The sequence below is a fragment of the Lampris incognitus genome, chromosome 3, assembly GCF_029633865.1.
Source record: "Lampris incognitus isolate fLamInc1 chromosome 3, fLamInc1.hap2, whole genome shotgun sequence".
Classification (NCBI taxonomy): Eukaryota; Metazoa; Chordata; class Actinopteri; order Lampriformes; family Lampridae; genus Lampris; species Lampris incognitus.
In genome coordinates, this window is record NC_079213.1 from 82816292 (window position 1) to 82831814 (window position 15523).

The 15523-nt window shown below is 45.6% G+C and overlaps 1 protein-coding gene across 1 annotated transcript in view; it reads right to left on the reverse strand.

The window, feature by feature from the left end:
• Window positions 1-15523, reverse strand: part of prrc2c (proline-rich coiled-coil 2C) — an 83907-nt gene that overhangs the window by 34182 nt on the left and 34202 nt on the right. The window contains exon 15 of the mRNA XM_056276959.1: window positions 12994-15444. Within this exon, the coding sequence (XP_056132934.1) occupies window positions 12994-15444 (2451 nt within the window). The remainder of the gene's footprint in view (window positions 1-12993; window positions 15445-15523) is intronic.

Genomic DNA, 15523 nt, shown 5'->3' on the forward strand with positions numbered 1-15523 from the left:
CCCCTGCGATGTAACGCCACATTGTGTTTTCTGGCTCTCTCCTCGTCCTCGAAAGTGTCTGTGTGAATTAGCAGACTCGCAAGACAAGCGTCCCTATACTCTGCCTCTGATTGGCTAACCAACGATGGCAACAAGTACTAGCCAATCAAAGGCAGAGTAGGGCGGGTCATAGGGGGGAAAATAAGGCAGATTCGCGATTCAGTATGTCACAAATTGCTACTTTTTTTTACCCGCCACCGTGGCTGGTAGGTTGAGCAAATTCACCCGCCAATACGCAAATCCACCCGCATTTGGCGTGTAGCGGGTGCTAATTTCCATCCCTGGTATAAAGTGTCATTCATACATTCCCAAGACAGAGAGGAAGCTGTTCTCTTATGGTGCTAGCCAACCAAATCTGTTACAGGGGCATTCTCGTGTGAGATTGCAGTCGTAAATAAAACTGAGCAGGCAGAGTTCATTGTGGTTAATGGCATGGGAGAGGCATTGCTAGGAAAGGAGACAGCCATGAGACTTGGAGTTTTGAAAATAGGAGTCGATGTTGCAGCTGTATTGAACATAAAACAGTCACTTGAACAGCAGTATCCAAAGCTATTCCAAGGGGTTGGAAAACTGAACTCCAAGCAGGTTAGCTTACATATCAACCCAGACATGAAGCCTGTCGCCCAGCCTCTTAGGAGCATAACATTCAACCTCAGGGGGGCAGTAGAGGCCAAAATAAAGCAATTAATGGACATGGACATTATTGAACCTGAAGATGCCCCCCCCCCCCATGGATAAACCCTGTGGTTATCGTACCAACAGCTGACAATGATGTGAGACTATGTTTGGACATGAGACGGGCAAACCAGGCTATAGAGAGGGAGCGGTATCCTATTCCCACGGTTGATGAGATACTCTAAGGCATGAATGGCTCAACGGTGTTTAGCAAGCTAGACCTAAAATGGGGATACCATCAGTTGGAAGTGAGCCCTGAGTCACGTGGCATCACGACCTTTGCCGTACACAACGAAGTGTACCGATATAAACGGCTGATATTCGGTGTGTGCTCAGCCAGCGAGCAATACCAGCACGAGGTAGCTAGTGCACTAATAGGGATAGAGGGTGTCGAAAATATATCTGATGACATCATCGTGCATGCACACGACCAGGAGACACACGACAGACGTCTCCACGCCGTCCTGACCAGGCTGATGGAGACAGGCCTGACTCTAAACCCAGCCAAATGCCAGTTTAACATGGACAGGTTCGTTTTCATGGGCATTCCTGTTGTCTGAGAAGGGCATTGGACTGACGGAAGAGAGAGTGTGAGCAGTGGTGGAAACTCGCAAGCCAGAGAATGCGGCGGAAGTGAGGAGCTTCCTCAGACTAGTCGGATACAGCAGCAGGTTCATCCCGCAGTTTGCGACCCTATCAGAGCCGCTGCGACGTCTGACGAGAAAGGACACCCCATTTGAGTTCGGACCAGAGCAGAGAAAAGCATTTAATGGACTCAAAGATGAACCGGCAAGAGCTGGCACTTTAGCATACTTTGATAAGGAGGCACAGACCAAAGTGATCGCAGACGCAAGCACCATAGGATTAGGTGCAGTGCTAGTTCAGGTCCAATATGGGGAAGATATGCCAATATGATATGTGAGTCGCACCTTAAGTGACTGTGAGCAGAAATACTCTCAAACCGAGCAAGAGGCCCTAGCTCTAGTGTGGGCATGTGAGAGGTTGCATCCATATGTTTAGGCAGACAGTTTACCTTAATAATAAACCATAAGCCCTTAGAAGTAATATACGGCCCTCACTCCAAAACCTGCGCCCGCATTGAGAGGTAGGTACTCCGATTACAACCATACGATTTCAAAGTGCTACACATACCAGGCAAGCAAAATATCGCAGACCCGCTGTCACGATTGCTGGATGAGACAGCACAACACGAGAGACACAATCACGGCTCGGACGAGTATGTGAGGCTTGTCGCTGTCAGCGCCACGCCAAAGGCACTCACGACCAGAGAGGTGGAGGAGGCCTGTGCGACTGACCCAGAGCTGATCGAGCTACGAAAGGCAATCACAAATGGGCGGCTTGAGAACCGCAAAGCATATGCAGCCATAGCGAATGAACTGCGCATAGTGGGATATTTGGTCCTCTGTGGGACATGTATTGTGCTACCCTGCGTCCTACATGCATGAGCACTGGCTTTAGCACATGAGGGACATCTCGGGATAGTGAGGACAAAACAGCACCTGAGAACCAAGGTTTGGTGGCCGGGGATGGATCGAGCGGCTGAAAAACACTGCAAAGACTGCCACGGATGCCAGATAGTAGCCAGACCTGATCCACCAGAACCACTGAGACCCACACCCCTTCCAGATGGGCCTTGGCAGGATGTGGCCGTAGACTTGCTTGGATCCCTGCCATCCAACCATTCCATTCTTGTAGAAGTAGATTATTATAGTCGTTATTACGAATATGATATCTTGACATCTACAACAACAGAGAAGGTTATTGATAACCTAGAGTTAATATTTAGCCTTCGTGGCTTACCAGTCACCTGTAAATCAGATAATGGCCCACAGTTTAAGTCTGAGCTATTCCGAGATTATTGTGAAAATAACCGCATCACACATCTGAAGACAACAGCTAAATGGGCTCAGGTCAACGGAGAGGTCGAGCGCCAGAATGCATCACTAATGAAAAGAATCAGGATTGCTCATTCCGAAGGACTGGACTGAAAAAGGGAGCTGAGAAAATATGTGACTGTGTACAGGAGCATCGACCATACCACGACAGGGAAGAGCCCGGCAGAATTGCTCTTTAATTGTAAAGTGAGAGGAAAAAGGGCAAATCCAAACTGTACACAGATGAACGCTGGAGAGCACAGCGCTCAGAGATCGAAGTCGGTGACACCGTGCTTATAAGGCACACCACGCTACACCACACAAAGTTGTGAGTAAAACAGGGAGTCGTGATCGTAGAATCCCCAGTGGGAGCACGGTACGCAAGGAACAGTGCTTTTGTGAAAAAGTACAGGACAACTGGACCGGAGGAGACAACCCATGAGCAGAACCACACACAAGGGGTTGAGGACATCACAGTGGACTCTGATAAAGACACAGTGACCCCGCCAACACCCACTGGCACCAGCGTGGCAGACATGCCTAATGCAGACAGGCCTCAGTGGACCAAACGAGCGCCTCAGAGACTGTCTGACTATGACGTGACTTGAATTTAATGTAAGTGCACGGGTGATGTGAGGATTGAGGACTTTTTAGTTTTATTGTCAGACACAGGTTGGTAAGATGTCTGCATGCAAAGTAATTACAGAATTCAATTATCAGACACAGGTTTGTAAGATGTCTGTAGATTTTCAAGGAAAAAAGGAATGTCATGTATTGCGTTTGGATCTGACACCTGTGGGTACCTGTAAGGAGTGATATCATATCCATAATGTTGTAGCAAGCGAATTCACTCAGTAAAGTGTTGAAATGCGAGTATGCGTTTGTCGTTCGTTTTGATTCAACTCAGTACATATTGTAATGGTCTAATTTCAAGTATTAAGACGTAAACACAACAAGATCAAGCGCCTCTGCGTCGGTGTCAAAGCTGCTGAGAGAAGCACTACAGCTGGATAAAAACGTGCTTGTAGACTGCTCACATAGAAGCCTGGCTCCAAGAAGACCAGATGGGGAACAACACCCTATCGTAGCTCAACTACACTACCATCAAGATTGTTTCGAGGCACTGAGCCATGCGCACGCTCGAGCTCCACTTCTGTTTAATGGGGAGGCGATTGCTATTTTTCCGGACTACACTGCAAGCGTTGCCAAGGCCAGGGCTGTGTTCCCGGACGTTAGCAAGCGTCTTCATAACCGTCAAGGTGTCCGGTATGGCATCACGTACAAAGGAGAAGAGAAGCAATTCACAGACGCAGATAAAGTGATGGGCTACATTAGGAAGTACATCATCCCTACATCAGAGGTTGGAGTGTATGTTGCTTTCATGTTATTCATTTGCCTCAAGGCGGAAATATAAGAAGTATATTCATAAGAAGTGGGGAGATGACGGTAGCTTGACTAAGAGACCTTTTTCCTCAATTCTGTTAACTCTCCTCTCCTTTATTTTGTCTCTTGACATATTGGTTATCCTCAATTATGGGCTTCCACTTTAAGGCCAACTTTAAAGGGGCGATGTTTGTTTAAACTTATCACTTTTTTGCCAATGCTACCACATTTACTATAGTTCATGTAGTTGTTAGGAGGCATCGGCCTTATAACGAAGGGTTAGAGTGTGATTGTGAGACAGAGCTTTATGTGTTTCAATCTAAAGCCTACTCCAATGGGGCAATAACTTACTGGTTTATATTCACAAGAGGCGGGGCACTGAAATTGGTTGGTTTGACTGGGGACTGTTTTCTAATGCTGTTAAGGCTTCCTTTCCATCCACCCATCCGTTTTCTGAACCGCTTATCCTGCTCTCAGGGTCACGGGGATGCTGGAGCCTATCCCAGCAGTCATTGGGCAGCAGGCAGGAGACACCCTGGACAGGCCGCCAGACTATCACACAGCCCCCCACCCCCCCCTCCCACACACACATTCATACCTAGGGACAATTTAGTTTTGCCGATTCACCTGACTTGCATGTCTTTGTACTGTGGCAGGAAACCGGAGCCCCTGGAGGAAACCCACACAGACACGGGGAGAACATGCAAACTCCACACAGGACGACCCGGGACAACCCCCAAGGTTGGACTACCCTGGGGCTCGAACCCAGGACCATCTTGCTGTGAGGCGACCGTGCTAACCACTGCGCCACCGTGCAGCTAGCTTCCTTTCTTCTCCCTTTAATTAACTTTTATTGGTCGACATATTATTAGTTACCCTCAGCCATGGGCTTACGTTGCTCCGTTACATTTCAAGGCTAACTGTTACGGGATAATATGTGCTTAAACATATTGTCACTATTTTTGTCATTATTACCAGTTATATCTTATTTTATTATACAGCAAAGTTTATGATATATCATAATGCGCTATACAAGTTGTTTTCATATAGCAGGCTCAGTGGGAGCTTGAGCAGTTTACTCTTTAGAGTTCCCCAATACAAACACTAAATGTGTGGATTTGTTTTGGAAGGGTGCTATGTTCACTTTGTTTTTGTAGGTGTCGGGGGGGGGGGGGGGGTACCAGACTTGTTCATGTATTGGACTCAATCTGCCAGACCTCTGCTTTACTTTTCACTTGCTGTTATGTTGTTACTTTTCATAGATTTCAGATATTCAACCTTTCTCACTTAGCATGACTGATACCAACATTCCCAGAGGGTTGGATGGTTGCTCAGTCAACTTTGTAAGTTGGAATGCTAAATCACTTAACCATACAGTGAAGCATAAAAAGGTATTTACACATTTAAAACGGCTTAATACAGATATTGCATTCCTTCAGGAGACCCATCTACGCACAACAGACCATTTCTGACTGAGAGGAGGATGGGCAGGACAAATACATCACTCCAATTTCCAATCAAAGGCTGGAGGGACAGCCATATTAATTGATAAAGATACACCATTTACGAAAACAAGTGTAGAATCTGACCCTGCAGGGTGCTACGTTATTGTGGTGGGGGAACTTTATGTGTTTCCGGTCATCTTGGCTAATATTTATGCACCAAACTGGGATAACCCAATGTTCTTCTCCAATCTTTTTACTCATTTACCAAACATGACATCACACCACCTTATCCTTGGTGGTGACATGAATTGGGTACTCTCCCCTGTCTTAGACCACAGTTTACCCAAAAAGAACCTCCGTGTCTGAACCAGCACGTTTGATTCAGCTTATTTCTTAAATCATACGGCAGAGTGTACTCTTATTTCTCCCCAGTTCATAAGACCTATTCACGTATAGATATTTTTTTGGTGGATAAAAGACTTCTTCCCCTTGTAACCAGTTGTGATTATGGAGCTATAGTTATTTCAGATCATGGTCCCTTAACTATAAAAATGTGTATCCCTAATACACAGTCCAGTTATCACCCTTGGCGACTCAAGCCTCTGCTTCTGTCAGAGGAAGCATTCACTAATTTCATAGCCTCCCAGATTACAGTCTTCCTTGATATAAATCAAACCTCTGGAATGTCTTCTTTAACTATATGGGAGTCGCTGAAAGCATGTTTACAGGGCCAGGTCATCTCATATTGCGCGTATCAGAAAGAAATAAACACTGCACACCTCAAAGAGCTGACGGATGAAGGATGAAATACTGGCGTTAGATAGGTTATACAGTCATCTGCCCTCTGCAGACACAATGAAAAACGTATGTCATCACAGGCCGAGTTTGATCTCCCGTCAACGCGACAGGCTGAATACCTCATCTTTAAGTCACGATATGGGTGCAATGAACATGGGGAAAAAGCTGGACGGATACTCGCTCATCAGTTGCGACAAAGAACTGCCAATCAAGCCATTCCTGCAATTAACAAAGAGAAAGGCTCAAAAAACACAGCCTAAAAATAAACTCATGCTTTCAAACTTTCTATCGGTCATTATACACCTCCGACCCATCTGTAAGCCCTTCCGCACTGGAAGATTTTTTTAAGACCCTGCGTGTCCCTTATATTGACCTTGGGATGGCTGCTGGGTTAGAGGAGGACCTCTCGGCTGCGGAGATAGCATTAGCAATCAGGTCTATGCGAAGTGGTAAATCTCCAGGACCGGACGGTAACCTAACGGACTTCTTCAAAAAAATTCTCAGACCAACTCTCCCCTTTATTACTGTCAGTCTTTGAAGAATCACTTTCACTAAAATCTCTCCCTCTAACCATCTGCCAGGCAGTTATTTCCTTAATCCTCAAGAAAGAGAAAAGCCCTCTTGAATGCAGCTCATTCCACCCAATTTCTCTTCTAAACACCGATGCTAAAATCTTTGCTAAAGTTCTGGTGTGCCGCTTGGAGGGGGTTCTTCCCTCCATCATATCACCTGACCAAACAGGTTTTTTTATTAAGAATTTCTATTCTTTCTTTAACATTAGATGCCTTTTGAATATCCTTTACAGCCCCTCTCCACCCAGCATGCCAGAGGTAGTGCTCTCACTTGATGCTGAAAAGGCATTCAATCGGGGGGAGTGGGGCTGGAGAGGTTTAGATTTGGCCATAAGTTCATATCATGGATCAGACTCTTGTATACATCTTAGATGGCTGCCGTGCACACAGACAATAATCTGTCCACCTACTTTGAGCTCCAACGCGGCACGAGACAGAGGTGTCCCTTGTCCCCACTTCTATTTGCAATTGCAATGGAACCACTTGCTCTAGCTCTGAGGCAAAACACTGATATCAAGGGAATTCAATGAGCAGGATTGGAGCATAAAGTTTTGCTTTATGCGGACGATATGTTACTGTACCTATCACAACCCCTTTCAAGCCTCCCCAAGTTAATGGTCTTACTAACAGAATTTGGCAAAATATCTGGCTATAAAGTTAATATTCAGAAAAGAGAGCTGATGGCTATAGGCGCTGGGGCTGGTTGGATGCCTTTAGAATCACTTCCTTTTAAAATTAGCCCTAAGAAATTTAAGTGTCTTGGGGTATGGGTCACCCATAACTACAAAAATCTATATGCAGCTAACTATCAGCCTCTGTTATCTAGTCTGAGGCAAGATATTGAGCGCTGGGACTCCCTACCTCTCTCTCTGGGTGGAAGAATTAATATGGTAAAGATGAGTGTACTGCCTAAATTTCTGTATATATTCCAGTGTCTTCCAATTTTTTTAACAAAAACATTCTCCAAACTAAATAATCAGACAGCAACTTTCATTTGGAACAAAAAGCAGCCCGAATTAAAAGAGGCACTCTGCAAAGGCCTCGTACAATGGGAGGAATGGTGCTCCCAAACTTCATGTATCATTACTGGGCAGCCAACATTGCTATACTGGATGAGAAATGATGTCACTGTCCCCAGAAGGACAATTCTGGAGGAGGTGTCTGTTGGGTCCACTTCTCTAGCAGCCTTATTGTGCTCTAAACTGCTATTCACACAGTCTATTTCTAGCTTCACTTCTAATCCAGTAGTTGTACACTCAGTTAAAATCTGGAATCAGTTTAGAATATCCTTTTCCCTTAGAGGCCTATTGCAGGCGGCACCAACTGCAAAAAACCAAATTTGTCCGATCAATAATGGATGAGGCTTTTGATACTTGGTCCAGAAGGGGGTATGGTCTCACTGTTTGATCTCTATATTAACTGCAATTTTTCCTCCTTCAAACAGTTAGTGCAGAAATATGATATTCCCAGAACACACTTTTATAGGTACTTGCAGCTTCAATTGCTTTCCATTATGCACTCCCACATCTCTGTTAGATTCAATTTTTAAATGTAAACCGGTCAAAAAACAGGCTTTAAGTATAATTTACAAACTACTATACACGTACAAATTAACGCCTTTAGACCTCCTTAACAATAAATGGGAAACAGATTTAGAAGAACCAATCTCACAAAAAACTTGGCATAAAATAATATAGGGAATTTTCTCCTCTTCCATATGTCTTAGGCATGCTGTTATTCAATTCAAAGTTGTACACCGTCTGCACTGGTCTAAAGTCAAGATTTTCTAATCAAAGCCAACACAGATCCCACATATGATGGATGCAGGCAGGCTCCAGCCACTCTGCTGCACATGTTTTGGACATGTTCAAAGCTTTACACTTTCCGGCAAACCGTCTTTGAGACCTTCTCTAAGATATTTAGAAAAGCAGTAGCGCCGTCTCCATTCATTGCACTGTTTGGTGTGGCCCTGGTGGACACCCCTCTTAGTAGATGGGAAATCAGCATGTTGGCCTTCTGCACTCTTTTGGCCAGGAGACTGATACTGTTTAAATGGAAAGACCCAATGCCACCAACATATAGTCATTGGATCAGGGAAGTCATGTACCACCTTAAATTGGAGAAGATTAGATATACTGTCAGGGGTCCACTAGGAAATGTCATACTATTTTGCAACCTTTTTTAACCTTTGTTGAGGATATGGAAGCTGACAGCATGACAATGTAACCCTTCTTTTCTTGTGTTTCTAATATGATTTCATTTTACTTGTGTTATTTGTTTTATGGATATGTGCATATCTGGTATTTGTAGGGATGGGTATCGTTAGGATTTTATCGATACTACTACTCTTATCGGTACTGCTTATCGGTTCAGTACTTTATCGATACTCTTATCGGTTCTTTTTGATTATTATGCAAGAAAAAAAGACACTTAATTAAGAACAGAATCGACATTGCTTTATTATTCTATTTTATAACTTTATATAGATATAAACAAATATTATTTATTCAGCAGCAACAGCAGCAGCAATGTTTTAAATGCGTCTGAATTATAGACTTTATAATCAACATTCAACAACAACAAATAAGATAAAAAATAAAAGTAGATAAAGAAAAAAAAATATTAAAAATAAATTTTTACAGCAAAAGGCTAACGGAAGTTCAAACAAACAAGAACCTAGAACATTATCCTAACAGTTCTTCTGCAGAAAAATCAACATATCTGCCTTCTCCGGCAGGAGTCGTGATCTCTCCTGACTTATAGTGTCCCCGGCTATTAGCCTAGCTAACTCCGTATCTATGGCTTATATATTTGTAGCTAAACAATTAGCTAAGCAATTATATTTTATTTATTGGCCTATTCGTAATAATTCATTATTAGCCTAGCTAACACCGTATCTATGGCTCATACGGCTAACCTGCAGTGGACGTGGATGGAACACTACGAGCAAAGCAGTCGAAAACTCCGCATTTCTGCAGATTAATACCATGTTTCGACAAAAGATGTTTCGACAGATTGCTTGTATTGCCACCCTTACTGGCAAATGATTTGTTGCACTTGTGGCAACGAGCATTGTTGTCATCGACTTTTGAAAAATATACCCAAACTTTTGAACATTTAGTTCTCTCCGCCATGATGAGCACTTGAGCAGAGCTGTCTGTGCGTGTGTCAGCGAGTGTGCGGAGCACAGCACAGCCCCGCCCCTCGCGAAATAAGAGAGAGAGACAGAGAGATGGAGAAAACGGCAAACAAGATTATGTTCGCGACGTTTAAATTCCTCGAAAAACACAATTGCCACAATATAAATCTCACTCCATGATTTCTCGAGTACCTACCGACTACCGAAGGCAGAACCGAAAACGTCGGATCTTAAAAATGCTCTGGTTTTTACTAATTTAGAACCGGTTCCCGTTTAGAACCGGGTTTCGGGGGGCATCCCTAGGTATTTGGGGGGTGGGGTGGGGGAATTGGTTAAGTTTTTTTCTGTTCTGTTGGACTTGTTTGGACTGGTGATATAATGTGAAAATAAAAAGACCTTGATATAAAAAAAAAGGTGTGATAAGATCTACCTAAAATGACCATGAGCGGTAAAAATGACCATTCGTAATTTGTGCATCATCGTGCGTGTCATGTCACTATTATGATGTGTGTTGTTCGCGTCATTTCTTTCGCAACGTTCAGTTCCTTTTTTACATTTCATGTTTTATAGGGCTTGTTATGTTTGTTAGATTAGCAATATGTGTTTTCCGTTTTGTTTTTCAGGTATTATTTCCAACATGTCTGGGTACAGCTGCCATTTCAGATGCACCATGACTACACCACCAAGGTGTTGCAGTACCTACAGGCATTGGACAGCAGTGATTTTAAATTGTTTGAATAACAGTATGGAAACAATCATGGATGTTTAGATTCAGTAGCCCGTTGGCTAATGGGTCGGACCCTTTAGTCGACTGGTTAGTGCAGTCACCCATCGTGCGGGCAACCCAGTTTCGCGTCCCGGCTGCAGCGGATTCCCGGCTGCCTCCTGAATTCGCTACAGTATTAAAGTTGTTAAAATTTTAATTTTGGTGTCAGTCATTTCTTAACAGCCATACTAACATATGCAATGCATTAATATCTCGATTGGGTATTTATCTTGACAGAATATAGAGTTTAAAAACCGCAGTCATTTTGACTGCCCACGATCGTTTTAGGTAGGAGTGAAATCCCGGTGGTCATTCTGGTGTTAGTAACACACGATCTTGTGAAATGAGGAGCGTTTTGAACCGTGACGACCGTATCGTATGATTCGGAATTCAATCCAGTATTGTCCCACCCCTAATGTATGTATGTATATATATGTATGGTGTAGCTTATTGACAGCTGACGATTGCTTATGGCATGAAACAGGCTTGTACTGTCTTATAAAGAATTTACTTGACTCACTGGATTATATATATATATATATATACGCACACACACACACACACACACACACACACACACACACACACACACACACACACACACACACATCCAAGTATTTGGGATGAAGTAAACAATACTACTAAACTAGAAGAGTCCACTCAGTATGTGAGATTAGCAGCGGATAGGTGCATGCTCACACAGACAGAAAAAACAGTGTTTTCCTGCCATTATAAGACTTTTGCCCAACATGCAAGTTGATTGAACAGGAAATATGGAAATAAAAGTTTCTAATATGCTGGGCTCAAGCAAAAAAAAAAAATCTATCTAATAAAAAAGGTTTTGCCTGTCAGTCTGTGGATGCGTTTAGGCGATAGGCAGACCCTCGCATGTATGCAACCAAGTCTAACATGAACTTGCATGTTCCAAAAAGAAATGGTTTGAAAGAATGAGAGAGAGCGAAAAAGAGGCACATTGGTTGAGTAGCAACAGAGTGAGTGAAGAGAGGGAGCAGTGTTAGCAAGAACAAACATTTTTTCAAAGGTTTTGAATCACTGCAACCATGACAACAATAGTCAAACATTTATTGTTCACTCCACCAGGTGGTAGCCTAGAGGGGGGTTATGCGTTTGGTTGCGTGTGTTATGTATGTATGTATGTATGTGTGTGTGTGTGTGTGTGTGTGTGTGTGTGTGTGTGTGTGTGTGTGTGTGTGTGTGTGTGTGTGTGTGTGTCTATCCATGGCTAATCTCGCAAACTACTGGACCTATAAGCCTAAAACTTTTGGTGCACAGTTGCAGTGATTCAAAACCCTCGAAATATTGCTGCTCCCTCTCTTCATTCACTCTCTAGCTTGCTCAACCAACACCTCTCTCTCCCTCATTTATGGCTGAGTAAGATCGGGCAGTGACAAAAACCAAAACATTGTGTATTCGGTTACGAGTCTTGAAAGTAAATGAGAAGTTGATCGTATTTCGCAAGCCAGCAAATCATCCACTGCTGATCTCAGCACAGGAGAACTGGAGGAAGACTGGATGAACCAAAAAATACTTTGCCTTATTAACCTTGCCGCCACACGGACGTGTCATGTCTCTAATGTTCAAACTCCACTATAAAAATACAATCTCAAGAGTAGGAGTAATCACACTCACAGCTGGAAACCATGTAGCTACAGTAACTGTTTTCTTGCAGTTGTTTTATGAATGAAAGTAAATCAGCAGAGCAGCCATTTGCCTCAATTCATTTTATATCATGAAAACCGCGACAGTTAAACACATTTGAAGTCTTTTTTCATTGTTTCATTGCTTTAGAATGAATTAAAATCAGAGTGGCTATTCGCCTTCATTCATTTTATATCATGAAAACCCTACGGTTAAACACATTTGAAATCTTTTAATAAGGGCTTTGAAAGTATGATCACCTGATCTCTGTCATTTCATGTCAGACTTGGCCACATTCCTGCGAGAGTCTGCCTCGGAGGCTGTGCATCCACAGACTGACAGACAAAACGTTTTTCTTGGGTAGCTATTTTAGCCTGAGTGCTGCATGTTAAAAAAAAATTCCCCACATTTCTCATTAAATCGATGACTTGGGTGCTACGCAAAAGCCTTATAATGGCAAAATAAGTTACAGCAACCAAGGGAACATGAATGGGAGTAAATAAATGTGTAACGTGATTGTAGTAAACTCTGTTCAGTGAGGAGACTTCATTGTCCTAATGTTTGCGTGGCAGACAAAGTAAATGCTTCAGAACAGACAAATGCCCGTCTGTCTCTTACTCACCCTCTGCGGCACGCTTTGGCCCCTCCTCTCCTTTCGCCTTTACCCCCTGCATAGCTGCGGCTTGGTTTGGCTCCACTGTTGCCTCTGCGGTTCTGTCTTTCTGCAGGCCTTTGGCTAGAGAAACTCCTTTTAGCTGCAGGAGCCCCTTCACGTTTTGGGGCAACACCTCCTTCCGGAGGGGTTTTACTGGGGGTTACCGAACCCTGGGGAGCGGCAGGTGCAGGGGCAGAGGCAATGGCTGCAGAATTTGCAGCCTGCAGTGCTCCTCTCTTCTCTTCTCGTTCCCTCCGCTCGTTGAAGTCGCTGCTCTCAGACGCGGTTTCCCATTCCTCATTGGCTTGGTCGGAAGAGTTTTGATTAGACAGATCAGGTGACTTGGTGCCAATAGCAGCTATGGTGGGACTGCTAGTCTCGGGCAAGGATGCCTCTATAGAAGAGGGCAGATCGGAGGTGGGCACACCAGACCCCACTTCTGCAGGTACAGTGACAGGGGTCCCAGGAGCTTTAGACAAGGTGGGGGAGATGGGGGCAGGTGCTGAGCCAGGGGCAGCAGCAGTAGGCACTAGGGGTGGAGGGACAGTAGGACTCTGGGCTGTCTCTCCTCCAGCTAACACTGCAGCCTCCCTTTCCTTTAACCGGCGGAAACGGGGTGGTTTATCTTGCCTTGGGGGCCGGGCTGGTCTGGGCCGACGAGCCCTTTCTCTACTATTCTGAGGCACACCCTCCCCAAACTTCTTGCCTTCGTATTTAGGGGGCCGTCGATCAGCAGGAGGGTTGTTGTATCTGGAAGATGTGGACTCCGTGTCCTCTGGTCTGAATGTCTCCATGGGTTTAGAGGGCCACTGAGAGGAAGACTCTCTGGCTGCAGGCCGCCTGAGAGGGGCTGAGCGAGGGCCTCCACGCTCCCTGGCTCCCCCTCGCCTGCTGTACAACCCTCCTCTACCTCGTCGAGAAGGCTCTCCTTTAGGAAGGAACCCAGGCTTGGGCCGGCTGTCTTCGTCCCCTCTGGACCCACCTTTCTCCCCAATGTGAGGAGGTCCAAAGCCTGGCTTGTGTGGGCCAGACCGGGCCTCCCCTGGCAAGTCTCGTCTGAGTGTTCGGCTAGGCTTGGTGCTCGGCTCACGATCTGAGGGTCCAGTATCGCTGGCAGACTCCCTCCCACCCTCACTCTCTGAATCTGTGTCAGAACCCCGCCGCCGCCGCCGCTTCGGCATGACTTCAAAATCAGAGCTCTCACTGCGTGTCTCGCTCTCCTCTCGGTTGCGAAAAGCAGCAGCACCCCCTCCCACAGGGAGATCAGAGCGTGATCGGGGCTCCCGATAGGGGTACTCCCCCCGGCTACGGCCCCGACTCCCCCTACCCCGTCCACCATAAGTACCTCTGTAGCTTCGCCCTCGGGAGTAATACTCTCCTCGACCACGTCCTTTGAAGCTACAGTCCGTGGGCCAGTCTCTATCTCTGTCCCTCTCCAGCTCTCTCTCCTTATCTCTCTCCCTCTCACGTTCCCTCTCCCTCTCCTCTCGTCGGTAGGCACGTGGGGGAAGGTTGGACTCTTTCCGGTTGGGCAATTTCGGTTCTGGATGCTTATCACTGCTAGGTGGTTTGTCAGGTTTCTCCTCCTGAGAGGAGGAAGTGGGGGCTCCAGATGAAGGCTGGGAGTCCCTAGGTCTTTGAGGGCCAGGGGGCATTTCCTCAGCCTCAGTATCTTCTCTCTTCCCCTCAACCTGTGTCCTTGAGCCCTCAGACACAGCAGCAGCTGCAGATAGGGCTTTTGCTGCCACATCCTTCTTGGGCCTCTCCCCTCTTTCCCCTCTCTCTTGTCGCTTTTCTCTCTCCTCTCTCTGCTCCCTCTCCTCTTTCATGTCTCTCAATACAGGTTTCTTTATTGGCCCAGACCTGCGGACAGGTCTCTCCCCTCCTGGTCCTTCCCTACGCCCAGCCCCTGATCTCCCGCCCCAGCGAAGCTCAACTTTCTGCTTAATAGGGGCTGGTAGGGGAAGCTTCTCTTGTTTGTGGAGTCCATCAACAGGAGGTGTAGCTCTGTTGCTGGTCAATGCAGCCTGGGAGAAGGACTCATTCCGGGACTTATCCTCAACCCTATCCCCTGCATCCTGGAGCTCAAGTGATTTCGCTCCAAGGGGGAGTCCTTCAAATCTGGGTTCATCTAGTTTGAGTGAGTGGCTGGAGCCCTGGGAGACACTCCTCTGGAGCATGGCTTGGCCTAGCGCTTCTACCTCTTCTCCGCCGGGCATGCCTGGCTCCTCAGACACAAAGCCAGACCCTACAGGGGCCCCGTCTATAGGCCCCTGGGCATCCTCTGGCCCCTGGCCAAAAACAGACAAGGCTTCTGTTGGGTCATGGAAAAAGTCGCTTTTGCGAGAGTCCAATGAACTATGGTCTTGGGGGTACATGGTTGGGAGACCCCTGTCAAGATCCAAACCAGAGTCCAGCCTGAAGAAGGAAAAAAAGGGAATGTGAGAATCATAGCCAAGAGACAAATGATTTATAATTGATTAGTTTTCTATCATGG